Source organism: Oncorhynchus tshawytscha, linkage group LG09 (genome assembly GCF_018296145.1).
Source record: "Oncorhynchus tshawytscha isolate Ot180627B linkage group LG09, Otsh_v2.0, whole genome shotgun sequence".
In the NCBI taxonomy this organism is placed as follows: domain Eukaryota; kingdom Metazoa; phylum Chordata; class Actinopteri; order Salmoniformes; family Salmonidae; genus Oncorhynchus; species Oncorhynchus tshawytscha.
In genome coordinates, this window is record NC_056437.1 from 54715181 (window position 1) to 54743159 (window position 27979).

At 43.2% G+C, this 27979-nt stretch overlaps 1 protein-coding gene across 4 annotated transcripts; it reads right to left on the bottom strand.

Annotated features, from left to right (window-relative positions):
- Positions 1-27750, bottom strand: LOC112258285 (cytoplasmic polyadenylation element-binding protein 4). Of its 4 annotated transcripts, none has more exons than XM_024432556.2 (11): positions 27651-27750; positions 27282-27352; positions 25277-26431; positions 18613-18703; positions 12509-12532; positions 9716-9886; positions 6387-6476; positions 6003-6121; positions 5624-5738; positions 5119-5300; positions 1-3975 (listed from the first exon to the last, which is right to left on the bottom strand). In XM_024432556.2, the coding sequence occupies exons 3-11, from the start codon at positions 26384-26386 to the stop codon at positions 3748-3750; spliced, it is 2130 nt and encodes a 709-aa protein (XP_024288324.1). In that variant the 5' UTR covers positions 26387-26431; positions 27282-27352; positions 27651-27750; the 3' UTR covers positions 1-3747. The 4 variants fall into 4 exon arrangements, with proteins under 4 accessions (XP_024288324.1, XP_024288326.1, XP_024288325.1 ...); XM_024432558.2 differs by having other exon boundaries at positions 27296-27352; positions 27651-27745; XM_024432557.2 differs by having other exon boundaries at positions 27296-27717.
- Positions 27751-27979: the final 229 nt, after the last annotated feature.

The window sequence follows — 27979 nt, forward strand, 5'->3', positions numbered from 1 at the left end:
CCTTGTCACAGTTAAGTTTTATTCATTCAACATTTCACATTACAAATATTTAAAAGTTATGCATACTGTTATAAATAGTTGGCTGCAAACAATTAAATAACATTAGATCTTTTTCATTTCACTAGCACTTTTACAGACCAACTCCTAGAAATATGGACATTTTGTATTACATAACTTAATTTGAAAGGAAAATACAAAAATAGTAACTTATAAAGTGAAATGACAATAAAAATTATGGTGATATCTTAAGTAAAAAAAAAAAATATTAATAAATACAACCTTCCCATACACAGTTAAAAACTATTGACATTTTGCCATTAAGTAACATCATTAACAGACCAATATTTAAATATTTATTTCCTTCAGAAAATGTGAACCATATATTGTGGAGCACAATATAGCAATTAGTAAAAACTAGACACTAACATATTAAAAGCTTCACCTCAAAAATATAACAAAAATCTGATCAAAATTATAAAAAATTATACATTCCAATTAAAAATATACCAATAAACAGCTAAATACATTATTGACCTAATAATTACAATGCAACCAATCACAGTAGCTTGAAATAAACAAATTAAGCAAATGAGCACAAAACCTTTAAATGTTTTAAAAAATAACTTCAATTATTTATATTAGTACAAATAGTTTGATTTCTTTTTCTTTTCTTTTTTACAAACACCAGCATGAAAAGGATTACAATAACAGTAGAAAATGACTGTGAAAAACATATTAACATCTTCTTTAAATGTCTGCAATTAAAAACGGCATTAAAGAATTACATTGCAAAGTCTTATTCTGGAAAAAAGTTCAAAAAAAGTATTGCACATAACAACTCGAAGTTAACTTGCAACATTTACCACATTCAAGTCTTAATGTTCCCCTTCCTCCAACTAGGTTGATTTGCCTCAACAGACAGTGGAGATGAGTTATCAAGTCTTTTCAACAGTGTCCTAAAAGATGCTCAAGTCTTGCACTGCTAAAATATATTTTAGAGTTTTTTTTCTTTCTTATTTTCTTGTATATTTTTCTGTGCATCCTGCAGAGGTCTGAGTATGGGGAAGGCAAAGAGATGAACACATGGGAGGGGAGTGAGGTGTGGGGGTGTCCTTAATAAATTAAAAGTTGTGAAACATCTGGTGCACTACAACAATTAATTTCAATAGCTAATTCATGTACTTCTTTTTTTTTATCATGCATGCTAAGGATTATAATAGGAGCTAGTTGGCAAGTTCAAGAATATACATTTTCCAATGTTAAAATATCTAAACACCAAACATCCATTCTTGTGATACGAGATTCAGCCTAATTATGAACCATCATTTGCATTCTCCTTATAATTGTTACATTCCAGCTATGGAGAGAGGAAACCAAAAACAATAGAAGTTACCATTTTCCAACTAGGGTAGCCATTTTTTTAAACATTCATTTTAAATGACAACGTTTTCTCACCATGCTGTTAAGATCAGATTTTTGTGAAACATTTAGTGTATGAGATCTAATACCTTAAGCAATACACTTTCATCATCCCTCTGCAGTTTTGAAGTCGCATCAACACAAGTGTGCACTTAGTTGTAAAGATTCCTCAGCACTGAAATGTATAATAAAAGCATAATTGAAAATAATATATTGAAATCACTCAACTTTTTTCTTTAAATTAAAATTTCCATATATGCAGATCTCTCAGTAACAAAAGTACAAAAGCTACCTTTCACAATGTGAAAAATTGAGGTATTGCAAAAAGGACTTTTCCCATTTGTGAAAAAATGTGCCTAAAATGACTGTTGAAAAAAATGTTTAGAAAAGTAGTGCATAATAAATGTTTATATGTGCATGACAAAATAATTTAGCTAGAAAACACTGTACCAAAAATCAGCAGGCCATGTATAAAATAATCTTTTTTCTCATTAACAGCAAATTCTTCAAAAAGGGTTTTTAACTTCTATAATGTTCACCCACCACACCCAAGCTAAATTCATGGTGCAGAACTGGTGCATTATCACACCATCAAGCCAACACAAGGATACGTATTTCACTAGTGTATTAAGTTATATTTTAGCACTTACTCCCTGACATATTTAACGCTAGTAGATTCAGATACCGTATGACTATATTAACCAGACCAACTGTGAGTCTTTGTTTACCTTTTTGTGTTACATTTCCAAACCTTTTGCAGATCTATCCAAGTTACACAACTGCCTAGCAAGAAGCTTCTCCATTTTGACCTTTGGAAATGAGCGGATTGACTGGTGAAAAGGCCTGGGTGCTTGTAAGCTCAATAAATCCAGTTGTTTTCACTAATGTTTTCCTGGATTTTGACTGCACTGTTATCTATTCAAGGCCAATCTTTGGTTTACTGGTGTCCATCTGGTCTTCTTAAGGAAAGGGTAGAAATTATATAAAAACGAGAATGAAAACTCTTAAGAAAAAAATAAATGAGCTAGTATTACTCACTACTGCACAGCCGTCTTTGCTTCCCTAACGAGTCTAGGTATAAACTATTTATTGCAGTCTTGAGTGAAAGAACTGCATGTGGGAAGCACATAGTAGAGCACATTACATGGAGGATCTTCATTTATGCTTAAAACACTGGCTGAGTTAGCTCGGCTGGCACAGGAAAAGAGGTCTGCTGTTCTAGCTATATCAATGACTCTAGGGGTAAATGTGTGTTGATGACAACCCCCAACTTTTCTAATTAATTTCTCTTTTCTTTTTAAGGGGGGTAAAAACAAAATAGGATTGTGGATAAAGGCTTGGGAGATTTGCACACCTGCATTAATAATAATAAATGAAAAAAAACAGGGCTTTCTGCTCACATGCAGCCCTGATGAGAACTAGACCCTAGCCCCTCCTCCTCTCCGAGCTAGCAAGACCACAGACACAGAGAGGGGGGTTCACTTATTATCCCGACACCGGCCAGCACTCAGGGCCTCTGGGACCTCCAACGCCATACATTCCTCAATAAGATGCTCTGTTCATTCTTACTACAACCCTGGTTGGATTACAAAAATAAGGAAGTGACAAAGCAGTGTCTAGAAAAGTGTGCCGTTTCCCTTTGATTGTGGTCCTAAGGGAAAGGTGGAGACCAGCTTCTTTTCTTTAACTTATTCGGCACATTAGCAGCTAAGCTTGAGGTATTAGTTTTTGCATGTCAAAATGGAGATCAAACTCAAACGCCTGTTGTGAAATCGATCTTGTCAAGTAACATCAAATATTAGCATGGTCTTAAACATTATTTCAAACATTTGATCTGTAGTCATTTCTTTTTCAAACCAATTGAGATTAAGCTTTGGTTAAACTACTGGGATTTTATACTGAATCATCTGCACTCTAAAGTAAATAAATAAGTGCACTCTTCTTTAGCGACACCTTTTATATTCACATTTGCTCTGAACTACAACTGAACATACTGCTTTAAAATTCATGGTCAATGACACGCCAAATTGGATAGCAGAGTGACAATTGAAAGCCCTTTTTTTTCTTCAAATGTCTATATGCACTAATAAAATATAAAATCAACTGAAGTAAAGAAAAGAATGGGATTTAAACATTTTCTTTTCCTTCCTTGACATATCGGGATATAATTCCAGTTTCTCATCTTTAAAATAAATATGAATTTAAAATTAAACATTTTTTTCAAATTAGAGCTAAAAAGTAACCAGCAACTGAAAAGTGCATTTATTTGTACAATGATTTGCGACTCCGACTCCCCCCTCTGCCTCTGCCTCTTACTCTGTGTGTCAGTCAGTTCCAGCGGAAGGAGATGTGCCTAGGCCGGTCCCCTCCTTCCTTTACCAGTGGCTTGTGGAACTCCCGGCCGGCGCGTGAGTGAATGGCCGCCCAGCAGTATTCACAGTAATACTGAAGACAGGTGACGTTGGCGCAGAAGAAGGGGGCAAACTTGCCCCCACACCGGGTTCCCTGACACTCATCACACAGCTGGTCGTCCAGGACGTATGGCTTCACTTCCACCTGTAGAGAGAGATAGAGAGAGGAGAGAACTCTGTTAGACACCCACTAGAGAATAAAGTTAGGATTCATTTACATTAATGTACACTACATCACCAATTAGTGAGGTCAGGCACTGATGTTGGGCGATTTCTGTACAGCACTTTGAGATATCAGCTGATGTACGAAGGGCTATATAAATAAATTTGATTTGATTTGATTGGGCCTGGCTTTCAGTCGGGGTTCCAACTCATCCACTACGATCTCAACAACCCATTTCTGTATGGACATCCCCAAACGATTGCCACAAAGTAGGAAGCACAGAATCGACTAGAATGTAATTGTATGCAGTAGCGTTAAGATTCCCTTCACTGGAACTAAGGGGCCTAGCCCCAGACAATTATTCCTCCTCCCCCAAACATTACAGTTGGCACAATGCATACGAGCAGGTAGCATTCTCCTGGCATCCGCGAAATCCAGATTCGTCCGTTGGGACTGCCAGATGGTGAAGCGTGATTCATCACTCCAGAGAACGCATTTCCACTGCTCCAGAGTCCAAAGTTGAAAGTCACCGAGGTCTTCAGTAAGGCCATTCTACTGACAATGTTTGTCTACGGAGACCGCATTGCTGTGTGTTCGATTTAATACACCTGTCAGCAATGGCTGTGGCTGAAATAGCCAAATCCACTCATTTGAAGGGTGTCCACATATGTTTGTATATTGCTATATAGTGCATCTTCAAAGATTTAACACACAACACATAATTGTACTGACAATTACGCACGTCATCCTTTTTACAAAAACGCTTTATCTACAAAAATTCTCAAGTCACTACAAAAATAGAGACATGTTGGCTTGGCACATACGAATGTGTGAACAATTATTCCAGTGTGACCGAGTGAAATAGCCAAATTCTTCTGCAGGTGGCAGCTGGTTAAAGGTACAAGGCATTTGTTTTCTGTCCTCGTACGCCCCAGTCAAAATGCCAACAAATATTTTGCTTTAATCTTTTAAGACCAGAACAATAAAGAACAATTTGTCCTTTTAAAAAAGGACAAATTGTTATCTGTTTTGTACAACATTTGTCCTTCCGCATATTTGTGTGTGTAATGCTGCATTTTCCTGAGAGAGAAGAGAAAAAGAAAAAAAAAAAAAGTCTTCACCAACCCGTTTATCGATTTCTCCATGCTGTAGTTGGACAAAACGAGCGCTGATAGCAGCAATGTAGCTCTGCTGATTAGAGAAGGCGACCCGCCCTGCTCCCTTGGGGTACTTGAGCTCGGGGTCTGTATCGATACCGGCGTAGCACACCCCTCCATACAGCCTGTCCATGATCATTGCTAGCTCCACTGTGAAAGGAGGGAAACACAGGTTACGAAAGGGTTCAAATGCAGCACAGTTCCAGGATCTAGCCTCAGATTTAATGTGACATTCCGAACTTGGCCATAATATTCCAAATAGCTGTACGAAATTCCCCCCATTACACACATGCTGATGTGATGAAATGCAACTCTCATCTAACCGGTTTTTAATATACCATAGAGGAGCTAGGGCTGCATCCCAAATTCCCTATGGGCCCCCTAGTCAAAAGTAGTGCACTATATGGTGCCATTTGGGACACACCCCAGGACTAAAGTGCCAATGGGAGTGTGGACTACGGTCAATAGGTTACCTGCACGGAGAGGGCGTGGCACCCCACCCACAAATATGGTCTTCCTGGGGTCCAGAGGCTGGGAGCCGTCCATCACAAAGTCACTGTCGTTCAGGTTCCAGGGGCGGATCTGGACCTGTTGCACACATACACAGGGAGACGTGTGTATCACAACATGTTACGTCTTAACGTTTGTCATGTCCACCATGTTACGCCAATTTCACAAAGAAGGGTGGCTGCTTGGTTATTCACTTGGTCAGCCACTAATCGAATGGGCTCACTAAATAATAAATGAGGCAGTAAAACGCTGCTGTGGCGCTGCATCTTGATAGCTTTCACAATAGCATGAGAGAAGGGGAGAGAAGATAATAGCAGATGGGTGATGTGGCAATCCGCTCACCGGCTTGTCTTTGATGGTGGGGCTGGACACACACAGGTAGAGCTTGCCGTCCTCTTCAATACAGGCCTCAATCAGGGCCTGCACAGAGCTCTCATCCTGGAACAGCAGGAAGGCATAACCTACAGAGCAAACAGAGGGACAAGGTCACTCAAACCACCTACACGGAACAATGTCACAGAGATTACAAGAGGACTTACCTCTACCATTTCATTCTCTGTCTGCTGCTGGAAATGACTGTCAATGGTAAGACCGCTCTGCTCACGAGTTTGTTTTAATATTTCAGACTATTTAGGCCTCAATAGTCAATTCTGATAGTACATTTTGATGGCAATGCTGTATGTGGCTGACGATAAGGGCAGTAGGTTGACTTAAAACGCGACTCACCTTTCGGGGGAAAGTAAGATTTGCTCTCTGCCTTGTGAGGCCAGTCCACAAAGAGGTGTCCAAAGCGACGGAAACTAGCAGTTATCTCATCTAAAAAGGCGAAAAAGAAAAACATTCAACTATTGCTTCACAGTGGTTATACTGTGATATGGTGCATGTGTGTAATATCAGATGCCTGTTCTTAGTGGTGTAGACTACAGGGATATATGTGAGTCCCTATTACGTTGGGTGTAGATTGTAACGGTAAACAAGGAGAATAAAGCAGAGCAGATGGTAGCATCAAGAAAACAAGCAGGGCCTCAGCTGTTCTCTAGTCCCCTGCCAGCAACACCAATCTGACACGAGATGTCCTCCACTCCTTATTCTAAAAGAAAATACACAGAGAATGTACTACAACTATGCCTACTTAAGAGCCAAAACCCTCAGGAAGCAATAAGAACCGGGCAGAAACTGAACAAAATAACACAAGATGTTGTGTTATGCAGTGAGAAAAATGACAAGAGGCTTTCAAATCAAATCAAATTTTATTTGTCACATACACATGGTTAGCAGATGTTAATGCGATTGTAGCGAAATGCTTCTGTATTGTCGGAACTAGAAGCACTAATAACCAACAAGTAATGTAACTAACAATTCCAAAACTACTGTCAAACACAGTGTAAGGGGATAAAGAATATGTACATAAGGATATGTGAATGAGTGATGGTACAGAGCAGCATAGGCAAGATACAGTAGATGGTATCGAGTACAGTATATACATATGAGATGAGTATGTAAACAAAGTGGCATAGTTAAAGTGGCTAGTGATACATGTATTACATAAGGATGCAGTCGATGATAGAGTACAGTATATACGTATGCATATGAGATGAATAATGTAGGGTAAGTAACATTATATAAGGTAGCATTGTTTAAAGTGGCTAGTGATATATTTACATCATTTCCCATCAATTCCCATTATTAAAGTGGCTGGAGTAGAGTCAGTGTCAGTGTGTTGACAGCAGCCACTCAATGTTAGTGGTGGCTGTTTAACAGTCTGATGGCCTTGAGATAGAAGCTGTTTTTCAGTCTCTCGGTCCCAGCTTTGATGCACCTGTACTGACCTCGCCTTCTGGATGATAGCGGGGTGAACAGGCAGTGGCTCGGGTGGTTGATGTCCTTGATGATCTTTATGGCCTTCCTGTAACATCGGGTGGTGTAGGTGTCCTGGAGGGCAGGTAGTTTGCCCCCGGGTGATGCGTTGTGCAGACCTCACTACCCTCTGGAGAGCCTTACGGTTGAGGGCGGAGCAGTTGCCGTACCAGGCGGTGATACAGCCCGCCAGGATGCTCTCGATTGTGCATCTGTAGAAGTTTGTGAGTGCTTTGGTGACAAGCCGAATTTCTTCAGCCTCCTGAGGTTGAAGAGGCGCTGCTGCGCCTTCTTCACGATGCTGTCTGTGTGAGTGGACCAATTCAGTTTGTCTGTGATGTGTATGCCGAGGAACTTAAAACTTGCTACCCTCTCCACTACTGTTCCATCGATGTGGATAGGGGGTGTTCCCTCTGCTGTTTCCTGAAGTCCACAATCATCTCCTTAGTTTTGTTGACGTTGAGTGTGAGGTTATTTTCCTGACACCACACTCCGAGGGCCCTCACCTCCTCCCTGTAGGCCGTCTCGTCGTTGTTGGTAATCAAGCCTACCACTGTTGTGTCGTCCGCAAACTTGATGATTGAGTTGGAGGCGTGCGTGGCCACGCAGTCGTGGGTGAACAGGGAGTACAGGAGAGGGCTCAGAACGCACCCTTGTGGGGCCCCAGTGTTGAGGATCAGCGGGGTGGAGATGTTGTTGCCTACCCTCACCACCTGGGGGCGGCCCGTCAGGAAGTCCAGTACCTAGTTGCACAGGGCGGGGTCGAGACCCAGGGTCTCGAGCTTGATGACGAGCTTGGAGGGTACTATGGTGTTGAACGCCGAGCTGTAGTCGATGAACAGCATTCTCACATAGGTATTCCTCTTGTCCAGATGGGTTAGGGCAGTGTGCAGTGTGGGTGAGATTGCATCGTCTGTGGACCTATTTGGGCGGTAAGCAAATTGGAGTGGGTCTAGGGTGTCAGGTAGGGTGGAGGTGATATGGTCCTTGACTAGTCTCTCAAAGCACTTCATGATGACGGAAGTGAGTGCTACGGGGCGGTAGTCGTTTAGCTCAGTTACCTTAGCTTTCTTGGAAACAGGAACAATGGTGGCCCTCTTGAAGCATGTGGGAACAGCAGACTGGTATAGGGATTGATTGAATATGTCCGTAAACACACCGGCCAGCTGGTCTGCGCATGCTCTGAGGGCGCGGCTGGGGATGCCGTCTGGGCCTGCCGTCTGGGCCTGCAGCCTTGCGAGGGTTAACACGTTTAAATGTCTTACTCACCTCGGCTGCAGTGAAGGAAAGTCCGCATGTTTTCGTTGCAGGCAGTGTCAGTGGCACTGTGTTGTCCTCAAAGCGGGCAAAAAAGTTATTTAGTCTGCCTGGGAGCAAGACATCCTGGTCCGTGACTGGGCTGGATTTCTTCTTGTAGTCCGTGATTGACTGTAGACCCTGCCATATGCCTCTTGTGTCTGAGCCGTTGAATTGAGATTCTACTTTGTCTCTGTACTGACGCTTAGCTTGTTTGATAGCCTTGCGGAGGGAATAGCTGCACTGTTTGTGTTCGGTCATGTTATCAGTCACCTTGCCCTGATTAAAAGCAGTGGTTCGCGCTTTCAGTTTCACGCGAATGCTGCCATCAATCCACGGTTTCTGGTTAGGGAATGTTTTAATCGTTGCTATGGGAACGACATCTTCAACGGACGTTCTAATGAACTCGCACACCGAATCAGCGTATTCGTCAATATTGTTATCTGACGCAATACGAAACATCTCCCGGTCCACGTGATGGAAGCAGTCTTGGGAGTGTGGAGTCAGCTTGGTCGGACCAGCGTTGGACAGACCTCAGCGTGGGAGCCTCTTGTTTTAGTTTCTGTCTGTAGGCAGGGATCAACAAAATGGAGTCGTGGTCAGCTTTTCCGAAAGGAGGGCGGGGCAGGGCCTTATATGCATTCACTACGCAGCGCTGCTCTTACGGCAGAAATTGGTCAAAGGGAGACATCTTTAACCTCCGTCGTGGAACCCTAGACTACAGCCCATGAAGACATGCACATTCTAGACCTCCACCCCATCAACCAGGTGTCCAGTCCAGTATCATCCTTGTGTTCACAGTTCATTGCCTCCACCTACGTAACCGTCGTCAGCAGTATTTCAGTGAAGCAGTTTATATTTTTTTGAAATTATAACATTTAAAATCAAATTTAAAAGGTTACCTTCATCAATATCAGGGGGGAGACCGCCAACGAAGACCTTGCGTGAGTAGCGCTCCACTCGCTCACCGTTCTGGTGGGGGAAGCAGTGGGGTGAGCCTAGGCCAGGCAGGCTCTGCTCGCCACGCTCGTCGTCAGGGAAACCATCCTCCATGGGGAACAGGGAAGAATGGACTGAGGAGAGGATCACAGACAACGCAGTCAGCCAATAACAGAGGATAGCATGACTAAACAACAACAAAAAGATCAACACTCATTGGGTTTATTTCCTAGGTGTATCATCAACCTGAGTTGAGTGGAGGGGGTATCATTGCATGGTTAGGTATGGTCTAGCAATTTTAGCTACAACAACGTGCCCATTTTCCAGTAGTTCATCTGACATGAATCATTGAGTGCCAGAAACAATGCTACAGTAAGGCCCTGCTGATCTGCGTTAACAGGGACTGAGGCAGGGATACTAATCAATCTCCCGCTCTCCACATCCGTCCCCAGCACAGAACTACACCAGCCACCCCTCCCCCATTTCAGCTCAAAACACACAGTCCACACACCCACATGAGCGCCTGCAGCCAAGCCCATGGCAGCAGCAGGGGCCGGGCAAGCCTAAAATATCGTTCCGGCAGGGTGTCCTGGAGCCACCCCAGCCTTATTCCTAACCAAGTGACGGAAACCAGAGCTGAGCAGCTTTCCGTGAGAGAGTTAGCCCCGAGTCTGTACACTGTGTGTATTGTGTCAAAATCTAATCAAATTTTATTGGTCACATACACATATTTAGCAGATGTCATTGCGGGTGTAGCGAAATGCTTGTGTTCCTAGCGCTGACAGTGAAGTAGTATCAAACAATTCACACAAAACAAAGTAAAATAATGTAATATAAAAATACAAAGTTCGGATACACCTACTCATTCAAGGGTTTCTTCATTTGAACTACTTTCTACATTGTAGAATAGTGAAGACATCAAAACTATGAAATAACATATGGGATCATGCAGTAACCAGAAATGCACATTCTTGGCTCTCTCAACGGGCTTCGTGAGGTAGTCACCTGGAATGCATGTCAATTAACAATTGTGCCTTGTTAAAAGTTAAATTCCTTCTTAATGCATTTGAGCCAATCAGTTGTGTTGTGACAAGGTAGAGGTGATATACAGAAGATGGACTTTTACCAAATAGGGTAAAAGTACATATGGCAAGAACAGCTCAAATAAGCAAAGAGAAACAGTCCATCATTACTTTAAGAGATGGTCAGTCAATGCTGAACATTTCAAGAACTTTGAAAGTTTATTCAGGTGCAGTTGCAAAAAACCATCAAGCGCTATGATGAAACTGGCTCTCTTGAGGACCGCCACAGGAAAGGAAGATCCAGAGTTAACTCTAATGAACATGTCCTCTGCAGTAGAGGTACCAGCCTCAGAAATACAGCCTAAATAAACACTTCAGAGTTCATGTTACAGACACATCTCAACATCAACTGTTCAGAGGAGACTGCATGAATCAGGCCTTCATGGTCAAATTACTGCAAAGAAACCACTACTCAAGGATACCAATAAGAAGAAGAGACTTGCTTGGGCCAAGAAACACGAGCAATGGACAATAGACTAGTGGAAATCGGTCCTTTGGTCTAATGAGTCCAAATTTGCGATTTTTGGTTCCAACCGTGTCTTTGTGAGACGCAGAGTAGGTGAATGAATGATCTCCGCATGTGTGGTTCCCACCGTGAAGCATGGAGGAGGTGGTGTGATGGCGTGGGGGTGCTTTGCTGGTGACACTGTCAGTGTTTTATTTAGAATTCAAGGCACACTTAACCAGCATGGCTACCACAGCATTCTGCAGCGATACTCCATCCCGTCTGCTTTGCGCTTAGTGGGACTATCATCTGTTTTTCAACAGGACAATGACCCAACACACCTCCAGGCTGTGTAAGGGCTATTTGAACAAGGAAAGTGATGGAGTGCTGCATCAGATGACCTGGCCTCCACAATCACCCGATCTTAACCCAATTGAAATGGTTTGGAATGAGTTGGACCGCAGAGTGAAGGAAAAGCAGCCAACAAATGATCAACATATGTGGGAAATCATTCAAGACTGTTGGAAAAGCATTCCAGGTGAAGCTGGTTGAGAGAATGCCAAGAGTGTGCAAGCTGTCAAGGTAACGGGTGGCTACTTTGAAAACTTTTTTGGTTACTACAAGATTCCATAGGTGTTATTTCATAGTTTGGATGTCTCCACTATTATTCTACAATGTAAAAAATACAAATAAAAACCCTTGAATGAGTAGGTTTGTCCAAACCTGACTGGTACTGTATAGACAATGTGGACACTATATGGATAGAATATGTAGTATACCTGAATACATGTGCACGTGAAGCAACAGTTAAATAGGATAGGCCTTGACTAGAATACACATATGAAGTGGGTAAAACAGTATGTAAACAGTATTTAAGTGACCAGTGTTCTATAGGGCAGCAGCCTCTAAGGTGCATGGTAGAGTAACTGGGTGGTAGCAGTCTAGTGACAGTGACTCAAGTACAGGGCACGCTACTGGGCGGGGGCCGGCTAGTGGTCACTGCTTGACGTGTGTATCTGTGTTTCTCGCTCTGTACACAAACAAATGTAATGCTGACAACCACAACACCACAGACCAACAATGACGCACAACATCTACATGCAAACACATACTGCCCCCCTTCATAAACACTGGACATGGATGCAAAAGACAGGGTCTTTCTATGCCAGTTTTGAAGGTAAAACCAAACAAACATAATCCACTTGAATAACCCAAAATAATTAATTTACCTCGTCTCCTCCCATAATTCCTTGCTGCATGTAAAAACAAGACAGGTGAACAAAGGGATGCATAGAACATCAACAGTTTCATTGAAATGCTCATTCTTTCAGTCACAACACATGCCCTTCTCCTTTGCAGTCAAATCCTACATGTTAATAGTGCTGGATTGCCTCCTCAGTGCCCAGCAGTACATGGCAGACAGAGCCAGAGGATGCCCTTGTGTCATGAGGATCCCACACCCACTCTCTTCCATGGGTCAGATGGCGAGCAGCTCTTCAGGAAGTCAGTGGAGGGGGGTTTTACACGCGTGTTCATTCCACAGAGTATCTACCAGCTGGTGTGAACGCCTCTCTAAGACTAGTACTCTCTGAATGGTATCTATGCAGGACCACCATCTGTACAGTTTGATCACTGTCTGACCATATGACCGAGCGATATAGGCTAACACTATGAGACTCAGGGAGAGACTCCATGGTGGATCACTGGGCTCTCAGTTGCACGTCGGCTTATGCATATCAAAATGCAGTTGAGGAAGCTGTATGTTATATTTTTTAAATTAACATGTCACTATCTTCAGGCAATAGGGTTTCATTCTCAAGTAAGAACACAAATGGGGAGCATAGTTCTTTCATTGCATAGCTAGGCAAATTAGAGGTCTGGCTGAATGCAAATAGCATAGCCTCTGGCCCTCTGTGGCCTTATCACATGTAAAATATATAAAATAATATCTTGCCTATGCAATGAAAGAACTAAGCTCCCCATTTGTGTTCTTACTTGAGAATGAAATCCATTGCCTAGGGATGGTGACATGTTCATTTAAAAAATATAACATACAGCTTCCTCAAATGTATTTTGATATGCATAAGCCGAAGTGCAACTGAGAGTCCAGTGATCCACCATGGAGTCTCTCCCTTAGTCTCAGAACATGATTTAAAAGCAGAAATTAGAATGACAAAGCTGTAAAACATTATCCTAAATATAAACCATCAACTTAGTGAATTCCACTGCTGTTAAATATGAGGGACTCCACATGAAATGTCCTTTATCACTAATGTTTAATAACACCCTTATTATTTGACTAAGTCAATATGTCTTTGTTGTAAATGTGTTGGCGCCAAACTTGTGGCAGTTGTGGAAAAAAAGAGTCAATAGCTGGAAGAGTTGCAGAGTAAATAGAAAGAAATGCCATTGTTGATTAGATGCTATTTCATTGATTAGGCTATTCTCTCTTGAACCATATGATCTATCTACTAGAAACTCATGGACAATGTGGTAGAATATAAAAAAATTAATACTATGACATTTTTGTTGTTGTACTACCACTTTTTTGCCCCAATTTCGTGATATCCAATTGGTAGTTACAGTCTTGTCTGATTGCTGCAACTCCCGTTACGGACTCGGGAGAGGCGAAGGTCGAGATCCTGCCAAAACGCACCGCTTCTTGACACACTGCTCACTCAACCCGGAAGCCAGCCGCACCAATGTGTCGGGGGAAAACACTGTCCAACTGGCAACCATGTCAGCATGCATGCGCCCGGCCCACCACAGGAGTCGCTAGAGCGGGATAGGACATCTCGGCCGACCAAACCCTCCCCTACCCCGGACCAAATTGTGCGCCGCCTTATGGTTCTCCAGGTCAGGCCGGGTGGCTGTGGATAGAACCAGGATCTGTTGTGACGCCTCAAGCACTGCGATGCAGTGCCTTAGACTGCTGCACCACTCAGGAGGCTTATGAATTTTTTTTTAAATTAAGTTATTCTAGTAAAAATTAAAACTTAAGTTACAATAAATGATCTGTTAATTACCAAAAAGATCCAAGATTGCAGTAGATTTGGTAAATTAGTCTACCGTAGGTTTCCAATCATATCACTATTCAATGAATCTGACATCCAGAGCAAAAAAAATAAAAAATAGATTCAGTTCTGGGGGAGACGTGTTAGAAAAGATACTAGAATGAGGAGCGGTAGGGGAACGAGGAGCTCCGCCCCCTCTTTTTTTGGAAGTTACAGGCAAGTCTACGGGCTAAATGTCCCCATCCCATCCAAAATTGAAATGATGATTACATCTGCGAAATTGTGATTTGTTGTAATTACCAGTGCTAAGAAATCTACGCACCTGGTTGCAATCCATAGTCTGTTGACAGATGCTACACCACCAGTAATTCTATGTGTATCTGTCCACAAGAGATCACTATTCAATAAATCCACATCAATCATTTAAAGAACTAATGGCATAAGAATCTTCCACAGAGCAGCAAACCCACACTGGTGCCTCAAGAGCACGCTAAGCACAAACATGACTACTGAATACGTTAACATATGGCTCGTTTCACCCTTCATCCATCCCTCCATCAGCATGGGTAAAGCCATCAGATCACTAGTGCTATAAAAGCATTTACATATCATTTATGGGCAAAGGACTATCTCCCCGTGGATGTGTGAATCCTAGGCGACCTAGTGAGAGGAAACAGAGTATAAATCATTAAGAGATTCAGTTACAAGCATACGCTGCAATACACAAACTGAGCCGTTACATTAGCCCACGTAGTCAGTCGCCCAGCCGCCTGCTCGCTGGCACCTCATACAATTTACACTGAGCCATTTGCGCACACCCTGTTCCTCCCATGACCTCCTGCCAAATGTACTTGAGTGTTGAACTGTGCCATGCTGGGATGCCTTGGTGAAGGGGATAATGAGGGAAAAAACTCGTAATAGTAAACCCATTGTGACTGGTGTGGACCGGAGCCATGTATTTAGAGAGTTGGGCCATTGAGGTTTCAGCGTTGATGCATTTACATGACACTCAACATTCTATGGCAGCCATGTCAACACCCCATAAGCATTACATGGAGAATATTTAATGTCTAGAATTGGAACAATTTTTTGCTTTGTTTGTTTGACCAACTCTCTATATACATGGCTCCTGTGTGGACCAGATGAGAGTGCCGTGATTGGTGAAATCCGTTCCGTCACACAAAGTCTCTAAGCCCCTCCCCTCCCTCCACCTATTCAATCAAAGAGAGAGAACAGGCTGGTGGACAGGCTCAGCAGTCAATGGTGACACAGAGCCAACACACCATTTTGTAACTTCTCAGAGAACAGAGTGCTCTTTTTAGTCGCAGAGGACAATGCTGGAATCGATTCAAAGCCACTTCTACAGTCCATTTTTCCCCTCTTTCCTTTTAATCTGTTCTACAAAGGTCCACGTTTGACGGTCAGATCATTCTTTTCAATTAGGGATAGGCGGGCCGGGGCGCTGCTTTGGTACCCTTGGAGCTCACCCAAAGCGACCCAGTAAGGTCAGGACACAGCCGGAGTAGGGCCTGCATCTGTGTGGATCTTTCTAATGTAGAAACACATTGCCCTGGAGACAGTGGCAAGGAACTGCTGCTGCTCACAAGGCGAATGATGCATCATAATGATGTTTTTCTCTGCCTTCTGTAGCTGGCACGCAGCACTGGGAGCGTCATTCCAATAATCAGCAAAGGCACAAACTAGATTGGAGAACATCTGAGAGGCAAAGAGCCTGAAGTAATGAGCTGTTGTGTGTGACAAAGTTGACTTTCACTGTGTGGTTTAACAGCTCAGTACAGAGGTGTAAAAATGAATACACGCTACGGAAGACAAACGTTAGAAACCCATGCCTAAGCTACTCCCTCTAACCAACCGTGACCCAGTCTGTCCTTTCCCAAACAAAACTAAGAGTAGCCTAGGTGTAACGTAGAGCGTCCTCACTGACTGACAACAGGAACGTTCCGGTTTGCAATGTTTGCGTCACAAACCAGACGGACAGACTATAGAGACCGTCGCAAGCGTTTAATTTACATGCCCCATAAAATACTATTTTTTTTAACTCTGCGAAATCAACAAACCCTTCACTAGCTGCAGCTATGAAAATACATCCCACACAACCAGCACCTAACCTCAAACATGACCTCTAAAACGCCTCACTTTACATCATTATAAATCGATTCAAAATGCAGACAGTTTTATTAGTGGTGGAGTCCCTTTCCTCCACGTCACATCCTGGATCAGCCTGACTAATCCTGAGGAAGCCTTGCATCAGAGAGGGCCTGTCAGCACACCCAGCACAAGTGCTCCATGGCTGGGCCAGGGAAAGAGGCACCTGTGGAGGTCCACTCCATCAGAGGTGCTGGCAATTATGGGTCAGTGTAGCTGCTGCTAACACCAGCCTGCTGCGCCACGGCATTGTACGTGTGCAGCCGCACAGCTCTAATGGACCTAAGTTGGGGAGCTGCTCAAAATCCATCTGCAACGACCTCAAATGGGGAACTACAGGCAACTATGAAGGAAGAGTTGGGAAGGAAAACCTAGTCCCGTCAGTGATTATCTCTGCATGTCTGTTCCATTTGACTTCACACCTGAAATTATGGGACTTTCGTACCTTATACATTGCAAAGTTGAGAGGTCTAGTGGGGACCGTGGCATTACAACATAACGGTTTAATTAGAGGAAGGAATCGATGCAAACACGTTTGTTTTCCATTGTAAATTAGCATCTGCTGCTGATGGAGCTTACGAGCCTATGAGCTTATGAGCCGCTCTGACCTGGATCTGTGTGTGGTGTGTGAATGTGTATGGGTAAGTAGGCACCTGAGCTGAGCCGTGAGAGAAACAACCACCCCCACTATCAGCTCGGGGGGGGGGGTTACATTTTTATTAATTTGGGGACCGTTTGGAAGTTGTCAGATGCGATGAGAGCTTCTCGGAGTGAGCTCCTCTTCCTATAGCAAAAGTGACTGCTGTCCCCGTTAAGAAAGTATCAACTTCACACTGTATATCTAAAAATGACCATACTAATTGTTTCAAGTAAAACTACCAAATCTATTACTCATGGTGAACCTGGACAATTGAAATAAAATATAAGCCCCGATTAGGTTTATTTATTTTTATCTAACTAGGCAAGTCGGTTAAGAACAAATTCTTATTTACAATGACGACCTACCCCGGCCAAACCCTGACGACACTGGGACAATTGTGTGCCGCCCTATGGGACTCCCAATCACGGCCGGTTGTGATACAGGCTGGAATCGAACCAGGGTCTGTAGTGACGGCTCTAGCACTGAGATGCAGTGCCTTAAGACAGCTGCGTCACACGGGAGGAAGTTGGGCTGTAGCCAGATGAGAGTTGTCTCTCCGGTGGTAGCTTAGGCTACTTTCATTCCAGTGAAACATTTTCAACAGCGCATTTGATAAAAAACTAACCTAGCAAATTTCAGTGGCTCTCACTCAATGAATAAAGCCTAATATTGCGAAAGCCATTTTAAAAACATTTGAATGCTGAAAGTGACAGATCAGGAATAGACCTCAATTTCCACCCTCTGTAGAATGGCCTAGCCTAGAATTTTGAAGTGCGCATTGGCTATAGTTGTATTAAAAAGACGCAGAAATCGCACCACCATTTCCTGGTTGCTCAAATTTTAATAGGTTGCCTAATTTCAGTTTGTGATAAAACAAGCAGTCATTCTGTAGAGAATCATTGTACCATCTAAACCACTGTGAAATATATTTTCCATAACCCAAAATAATGTATATTCAGCTGTTTGAAACTGGTGTACAAAACCAAAAGACAAAATAAAATTGATCAGAAAAGGAAGCACAGAAATAGCACACTTCTTCGACTTGCTTTCAACAGGAATGAAAGATCTATAACTCAAATTTCTATGTGAATCTGGTCAGGTGTAGCTTTAATGGAATAGACTACAATGTTGTTGTTTTTTCAGCTCAGATTTACTCAAGTGGCAATGGCATACAACCCGGCATAGCTTATAGGCCTAGGGGTTTTATTTATTTACATAATTATTATGTACTTACCGGACCGAGGTCCCCGTACACGAATGTGTACCATTACACCACTACTGCACAATCATAAGTCCATTTGCAATCTCAGTAGAATAGCCTACATAAGCCTCCACACCTTACTTCCTAGTCTACTCTAGGGCCACAAAGGAAAACTCAAAATCAGTTGTTTGACATGGCTGTCCTCGATGACCTTGCAGCAGATTTGGGAGGACAAAGGTTCTAAGATACGGCCGTTAACAGCAATTTTGTGACCGGACATGCGATCCTGGTGTTGTGCGATTGTCATCTTACCTTTCAGGGTATCTTGCTCAGCCCTCATGATGTCAATGAGAGAGTTCTCCAGGGAGTGCATGTTGAAGCCATCAAAGGATCTGGTGCGCTCCTGTGTAAAAGATAGATGAGAGTTCTGCTTTAGAGGGATGGAGCCGCCGCTGGTTAAATGTTACATTTGTTGGCCTATATTCGGAGTCCGACGCCATGAAGTTTCCATTATGCTTTCATCACACACACACACACACACACTTCATGCATGGAATACAGAATACTATGAATAAAGTAAATGCAATCGTGACCGTTTATTTTTTGCTGCAGAGTTAATTATTTTATAGCTTTCTCTTATAGAAGTAAATCTGTATCTACACATTTTCATTGCAAGTATTATTCAGTACAGAATGCAGGTCGTCGGCTCAAAAACATGCTCACTGTGCACGCAGAGGAAGCTCAGGCAAGCAATGACTGAGATGAACTTTAAAACACAAGACCATGAAAAGGGGCTGACACCGCGACCAAACTGGAAATGTTCAATTCTTTTAGTCAGTCGGGCACGACGTGGCAGTGCGATAGAGCGCTCATAACCTAAACCAAACACGCTCTTAAACCAGCAGTTCAACTTGTATACAAAAACAATATGGAGGCCTACTACTAAAACAAGGCAGCCTTTCACTCGCTGTCCTTGACTTGAAGATTTTCAATGGACACTCAACACTTCCCATGACAATGGTAGTCGCGACTCATTTCTAAGAATTACTTGAGCAGCAAGCAGGTTAAACCCCTCTACTGAATGGCATACCAGAGGCCAGCCAGGAATAACACAAGACCTACCTGATGATAATGTGAGGCTTGTTGCGCAAGAGCTGGAAATGATTCACAGTATCCTTCAACCCAGGCCAGACAAGATCTGGCTGTCATATGACAGGAGAAGCACTAGTATGAAGGCTCATGTGGTTTTCGGGACATGGTCACGTCTCACATGTTTTGGAATCATATACCAGGATTTCAATACCGTTTAATGAAATAATCCATGCTTTGAATAAAACGTACGCGACAGCCTATCACCTTCAGGTAAAATACACATGCTAGGTGGTGGGAATTGAAGCAGACGTTTAATGCTCCATGGCCACCATTTAAAGTGATAACATTAACAACCATGGCCTTGACAGGGACAACCAAACTATTACCAGCAGGCTGGTGCTCCAGTAGACCGTGGTTTACCAGAGATTAATACAAAAATACTCATTACAAATGAAATTCTCCACAAAATCTAGGTTCTAGTACAGTACTAAGTAACGAGATGCCATAAAGGTGCGACATTGTGCAAGATCCTGTAAAACCCTTCCGCCACTACGACGCACAAACATGGCTGCTGTTGTTGTTGCTAAGCATCTGAATGAATTGGCAACCGTAGTGATTAACTATCTGTTCTGCCCTCCTTTCTCACGCACCTCCTCCCATCTGATAAACAGGCAACAACACTCATCCCTGGAAGCTTAGAGGGCCCAGGATATGTACTTAGGCGCACACAAACAGCCCTTAAGAGCACACATGGCATGGGCCAGCTGAACCTGCCTGGCCCTCAGTGTCTATCTCACAGCCTCAGAAGTTTGGTTAATCTCCAAGGTACACAGATAGAAAGGTGCACGGGTCAGATAAGGCACTTCCTTAACAAGCTCAACAATAACCTTTGGAGAAAGAAAAAAAAAATGTATAAAATAAAAAGTCAGGCTTCAGGCGTCCGCATGCTTCCCAGCCGAAACAGTTTCAGAAGAGTTTTTTTCATATATAATGGAGACATTGACATTTTTGTTAGTTCTTTCTGCCGTTTGGGCAAACAAAATGTTCTCCCAGAAGCCAGCAGAAGTTCGGGAGCCTAAGTCCACACCCCTTTGCCTGTGATTATTGAACAATCCCTACAGTTGACCAAAGTCTTTGTTATCATTCAACGAGAGACGACTTGTATTCATGCACATTTTTTCATTGAGAAATACTGCAGCAAACATCTTAGAAAATGAGTCTTTTTACATTCTAAGATCCCCTCTGCAAAAACTTTAAATGAATGACAGATTAGATTAATTCGGACTATTTTGAGGTAGTGTGTACTGGCAACGGCGTCTCAAAATAAGCAAACAGTACTATTGCCATTTTTTCCAAAAGGTCTTAAGGGAGTATGCCAGCACACACTTTCAGTTCGCCTAACGAACTTCGGCTAGCCGCCAGCCAAACTGAAGCATGACGACGCCTTTAGTCCACATAATAGGAGAGTTGCACATATACAGGAAAGTAATCAAAGAATTCCCCCGACCCCAACTATGAGGAAAAAAAGTTGCACCTTACAGAAACAAAAGAATCGAGGGAAACAGTGAGGGAGAGACCAAACCGGTGTAACAAAGGAAACTGAAGGATACCAAACCAGTGTAACCCATTTGTATTATAATATCTCTCTCCAGGCAGAGAGCCTGTGTCTGGGAGCTTGAAGCTAGGGCCAAACTATCCAATGTGAAGAACACTGCTAAAATAGGCCTTGATGATACACCCTGAGCGGAATGATTAAGTATGGCATGCTAAGGGTGTTTCTGCTACAACATTAATCTACAATGTCACAGCTATACTAATGAAAAAGGGAATGGAACGGGGGGAGGGAGGTAGGTAGGTATAAGGGGCCCAGCTTTGACACTTGATTTTTGTGTTGCTGGTCAGAGTATTTCAAAGCCTTGCACATTAAAACACCCTCAAGCCCATTAATCCAGCCTCAGAGCCTGGTTAGGGAGGCAGGGGGTGCAGACTGGTCCCACGGGGGACCCAGATCTACTTTGGTGATAAAGTAATTAATGAACAGCAACAGAGCCTAATCAGAGAAGGGGTGTTAAATGCCTGTGACACTTCTGACATTTTCTCTATCGCTCTCATTTCTTTTATCTCTCTCATTACAACACACAAGATGCTTCCTGTTTCAAAACGACATTCAAGGGTAGGAGAAGGGCGAATAGTACACAACACAATTATGCGCTACTCACTGATGGTTATTTCATTATTCCATGGATATTTGCAGAATTTAACACCATAGGATCATCCCATAATTGTCTGATGTCCTCAAAATGTTAATAGCTGGAAGTGTTCTGGCCATAAACGAGGTGTTGAATGACAATTAATGAATGAGGCTCGTTACTACAGCAGTAGAACAAAAGATTCAATCTGGAACTGACCTCAGAACAGCAGTCAGTCACACAGTCCACACGATCAAAAACATATTCCCATTAGTACACTTAACTGATACAACAGTGATGTGAACAACAAGACATCCTGCCACATTGTGACCCAATGGACAGCAGACTAATTTGAATGTTTGTAAAAAAAAATAAAAAAACAATTTTTTTTTAAAATTTTGACCTTTATTTTACTAGGCAAGTCAGTTAAGAACAAATTCTTATTTTCAATGACGGCCTAGGAACAGTGGGTTAACTGCCTGCTCAGGGGCAGAACAACAGATTTGTACCTTGTCAGCTCGGAGATTCGAACTTGCAACCTTTCGGTTACTAGTCCAATGCTCTAACCACTAGGCTACCCTGCCGCCCCACAATGCCTTATAGATTGTAACACAAAGCAGCAAGGTCTACTATAAACTAATGACTTATGGGTATTTCAATCATACCTATTCAATCAGGATTTATGAATCTCTTTAAAATTAGAAAATATTAAATTCATTCAAGATTCAAAACGTTCAGTCTTGTATACAAGGACAATGCAATCCCCATCCAATAAGGTCCTTGTGCACAGCCCAATGTCCCCATAATTATATTAGGGCATCAATGTTCAATAAAATAAAAAAAATGTATATGATAACCTCAATTCTGATTTGGAGCTGTTATACATTCAAGCAAATGTATGTCCTTCATTTAAACTAGCTAACCAGAATACCATAACCTACCTCTACTAACAACTTCCCACGTAGATTGCTAATGTAGCCCTTTGGGTGCCTGCCCAGCCCCAAATCCAAAAGGCATGTTACCGGGCAGCAGGCCCTGTTCCTCCCAGTCACGGAAGGCTGTAGAGCAGCTTACACAAGGCTAAGAGGAAGTTTGGGTTTTAGAAAGTGAAAAACCTGCTTTGTCTCAGTGCAGAGAGGCCTAATAACACAGCTCTAGTACCACACCCAAAGGCAGTATAGTAGGGACCAGGGCCCTTCACACAAACTGTCTCCTATGTACAATCTTTGAAATAATATCATGAGATGATACTGGTGTGTATGTGTTCGTCCACGTTGTATAATATTATCATGACATCCCTCTCTGGGAGGCACAGTCACTAATCCCTGAAAGATGACACTGGACCTAGGCAACAGACGACTATTTGTCATGGGCACCTGCACCCAATAACAAAAGCTACTCTAATACAGAAACAAACAGAGTACAGTGGCCTAGCCAGCAAAACAAACAGCCTTCCTACAGTAGTCTAGGTCTCCCAGTACAGAACTGATCTGTGATCAGCAGCACAGCCCAAGGCCATCACAGGATGCACGTCACATCTAAATAAACAGGAGGGGCCTTTTGTTTTTAGCACCATTGTCTCTTGACAAACCTTTTGTTGCCTGTTTTTGTTCTCCCGAGTGGGAGCAGCATCTCCCTTCTCTTATTTTCTCCCTAAGATGCTAGTTAGCCTAATCATGAACGCCTCACCTGTGTCAGCTTGCATGGAACCCGTACTCTCCTACCCCAACAGACAGCCTCTGCCTTCACACCAAACATTAGATATTCTAGGTGGAGACACAGGAGGCATATGGAAACCTACAGCGCCATTAAGCTTTGACTAAGAGATGGGCATCACATCACTTGTATCAATGTAACTATTTAAGTCCCTAAGGAATACACCTAAACAATTACTGAAGGCTACAAATAGACATCCAGTGTTGATTAACATAACCAAGGGTTTCTATGAAAATGTGCTGCTACAGTACCAAGGTATTTTTACACAATATTACTTGAGTAATGTAGCCTAAATGTGGTGTAAGCTTGATGGCTGTAGGTTACGCTAAAAAGGGAAATTGGTGACAGCCTATATGCTGCTGCAATCTATTATTTTAAAACAGGCAAGTGGTTAAAAATGAATAGGGAGTGAACAAACAGGGGACAAAATGACTGCAAAAGGACACCGCAATCACCCACATGTTGCCTCTGTGATAAAATGGAAACTATGTGGAGCCATTTGGAAATGCCTGGCAGTCACAAGAGAAAGGCATGTGATCCATGGAAATGGACTTGTGTTCACCATCGCTGTCCACTTTAAGCTGAAAACATTGCTTGGTCAGGGACAGAGACAAACAGGAAACCTAGTTATTATGTAGTAATGTCCTTACTACAAAAATCTGTGTTTCCCCTAAATTAATTTAGTGGCGGTGACCAAGATGCGCTTTTAATTGGATAGTCGTTGGCTCAATAAGTCTATGGGAACAGCTAGCATGTCATTGCGCTAACGCTAGTAGCAATGCATTCACCCCCACCAACCTTGCCACCACTGCTGAAAAAAATCCTAGGGGAAACACTCAAAATAGAACACAACCATGAGAGTTAGCCTAGTGTGACTAAACATGATTGCACAGTAGAAATGGAATAAATCAACAGCACTTCCAAACAGCTAACCTTAGCCTACTATACTGCATTTAGATTCAAAACAGATCCCTCAGTCCAGTCACACAAAAGTAGCCTGTCCTTTCTCTACTCAACCGTTGAATATACTTCATTTCCAATGGATTTTAAGACCACAACTTCATTCTGATAGTCTCTATTCAACGATCTGCATTCTGAACTGCCGATCAGGCCAACCTAACGTGTGAGAATATTCATCCTCTTGAAAAGACAAATTGAAGTATTTACAGCCTGCGTCAGGAAGCTAAAACCCCCAATCTAACCCTCTACCCCCAATGCATTTAGAAGGCAGTGTGTCATAATCGAGCTAGCCTGAGCAACACGGTGATTCTAAACCAACAAGGGCACAGCACTGCTGTGTGATATAGTAACATAGTAGCTAGGCTATTAGCAATATGTAACATGGTCGGTATGGCATCATGGCTGATGAAGCACTTCTGGCGGGGGGTTGGGGAGATCCTCAAAGCCTTCAATCAGGCCTTCCAGCACATATTTATATCTGCCCAACCCCCGCAACCACCCTCACCCCACAGACACCCCTGTGCTTGATCAATAAAATAACCTCCATGCCCTTTCCATCAATCCTATCAGTGTTCTCTGCACATAACACTGTTGTCTAAGTCATCTTAATTGTGCGCTATCAAATTGCATTAAAAATGAGACTGCATTATAAAGACGGCGTAGACCGGTAGTCTTGGGTTATTATTAGCCCTGTAATCTTAAAATCACTATTCCACAGGAAGATGGGTAATTGATGATCCATCCATTTCTCTACTGCGTGTTCTATGGATGAAGAAAAATATATCATAGCTTCTCTCTCTCATATACGTGGCACCCATCACTGCAGTGGCAAAGCTATGTTAGTCATAAGGGGCCTCTGGCAATTAAAGCATAGGACTAACATTAATATTGTGACAAATTCATCATATAACGGAGAGTAGGGCCTTTGGGTACATAAAATACAATTACATCTCACTGAGTGGCTCTAAGTATGATTACAGAATTAAGAGGTATAAAAGCGGTGGGAATTATTCACTGACCTGGAAGGGGAAGATGTTCTCACTCCTGCTCACACTCTCGTCCATCCAGGACTTGGGGTTGAAGCCAGGGCTGGTGCGGGAGTACTTCTGCGACGGCACGTGGTTGTTGGGGAAGGTCTTCTTCAGCGGGGAGATTGAGTTCAGGGGAGTCATGCCTCCGTTGAGGCCTCGACGGTACTCACGCCCCTGGGAGCCTCCCCAGCCACCATAGCCCCCACCGGGGCTCCAGGAGGTGGAGGAGGGGGAGGGAGAAGGGCTTTGGTAGCTACCCCAAGGTGACGGGGGCTTATTCAGGTTATTGGATAAATGCGGCAACTGGCTAAAGGCAGCATTCCTATGGGGGAAGGGAGGAGGGTGGGGGCTGGCCGGGGACCTTCGGTGCTGTTGGTGCTGGTTGTGGGGATGCTGAAAGTGGGGGTGTGGGGGATGGTGCTGGGAGATGGGTCCAATCTGGGGAGAGAAGTTTCCCCCGAAGCCTGGGCTGACGTGGTGGGAGAAATTCTGGAACAGGAGGGGCCCGTTGTTAGCAGAGGCAGCTGGGTTAAAGAAGCTGACATCCTCGTTGATGATGGTGGAAGGGGTCTGGGAAATAGCAGCTGACCAGTTGTTGAAGCCAGTCAGGGACGAGGAGGTACTGGACTGGCACGGAGTCCCAAGACCTGATGTCTCTTGGTAGTCGAAGCCTGTCAGTACTGGGGACTCGAGGCGCAGCTTCTCTTTTCCATTGCTACCCTCAGAGAGGCCGCCCTCCACCTTGTTCTCCTCTGACCTCGCCTTCTCTAACTCAGATACGATTCCAGACTCCGGGTGGCCAGGGGATAGTAGCTGTTTTTCTTGCGTTTCTTGCATTTCCTGTTGCTGGGCTTTGGGCTTTTCTGACCCAAGAATTTCATCTTGCATGCTGCTGTGGGCAGCTGTGGCTGAAAACAGCCAAGGTGACCCATTGTTACTGCCATTGCCAGCTGTGGTACTGTTTATAAAAGCACCAGGGCTTTGAGACGCATTCTGATGATGGTGTGGAGGTTGCAGATGTGGATGAATTCTGACTGGGAAAGCAGACTTGTTGCCAGTGTTATTTTGCACTAAGACTCCAAACCCGTAATCCCCCATTTGTTTTCCCACACACAATATCTGCTATCCCTTGATCTTCAGGTCCTAAAGAGGGGGGGGAAACAAAATACACCCGTTATCATTTCAATGTTTGTAAATGAGAATCAGGCTGACAGAGAAATCAGACAGGACATTGATAGCACTCTAGCTTTCTCATTTTCTGCTGCTAATGTGATGATGCCTTATTGCTTATCGAAAAGCAGTTAGCTAGCTATACTCAGCTAACGTCTGTCGAGAATAGCTGTCAATGTAACAACCTTACTAACGAGACATGTTTCTCTGCCACATCAGTTCCCTGTAGTTAACTATTTTGTTTGCATGCTAGCTGTTTAGCTAGCTAGCAAGATATTTAACTAAAGGCTCATGACGTTGCCACAGTCAGCATATGCTACGCGCTAGCAGCTAGCCAATTTGCTAGCAACTCGGATAGCTAGCCTACCTAGCTAGTAAACGTTAGCCTGCTATTTCGGAAAGTCGACAGTTGATCCAACATTTATAAGGACAACTAACTTAATAATAGCTAGCATTTTTGTCGATAACAGGCGCAATTAGCTTTCTAGTTGCAATAGTATTATTCAAGAGTATTTGGAAAATGTATCTAGCTAGGTAAATTCAGAACGAAAACATGACAGACAAGCGACCTTGCGTGACAGCTGTCAAAGCCTATTCCCTGTGTGGGTGCGATTTGGACTCGACCCTTTATTAATTACATACAACTTATGACGTATCTAGCTAACGCGTTAGCAATCTCTTTATTTATATAGTTTCTGGTGGTTTTAGGCAAAATATGAAACGGTTATTATCAAGTCGATAGTCGTAGATGCTAGCTAGCTAACTTCTGAATAATCTGGCTAAAGCGACGCTGCAAACATCGATCATAAAATCCCCTTTTCACCTTTTGGTCGCTACCTTTGATCCAAGCGATGACTCGATCCGTCCTGTAGTTAACCTGCAACCTCGATGTGTCTGATGAAATAACGAAAAGAAAGTTTATGACTCAAGCGATATGGTCCTTCTATGCCTTTCGCTCATACAGTAGCTATGGCTAAACAGCTTTTTTCTCTCTCTCGCTCTCTCTCTCCTGACGTGTCCTGCCTGATCAATGACACAACCCTCTCTGGAGAGCGCTAACCTTGACTGCATAAAAAATAATTACGTCATTGAATTAAATATATACAACTAATTCAATACTAGTTAAGTGTAGTGGCTTATTCGGTCGGTTTCATTGTTAAAATTATTTCAAATGTTCCTCTAGTCAACTGACTTGTTCTGCGTTTCTTCGCCGTAGCTCTACCTCTCCTCAGAACCGACCGTGGCCAAATGACAAGGTTCTCATCCGCAAGACACTTCCGGTTAGAGCTCTGCCCCCTCCTTAAAGCCCTCCCGCGAATGGCTAAGAGCCTCGCGTCAATTCGTGACACCACCCACACCTCGTGAGACCTCGTCGTGTAATTGGTCATATAAAAAGTAGCCTCACCCATTTTTTCCAAATAAGGCGCACATGCGAAAGATGTGTCCGCCTTTTAAGGTCTTTAAACGTGATATGCATATTCTCTTCACGCCAAGTCTCCACCTTGTAGGGTTGAATCGTGA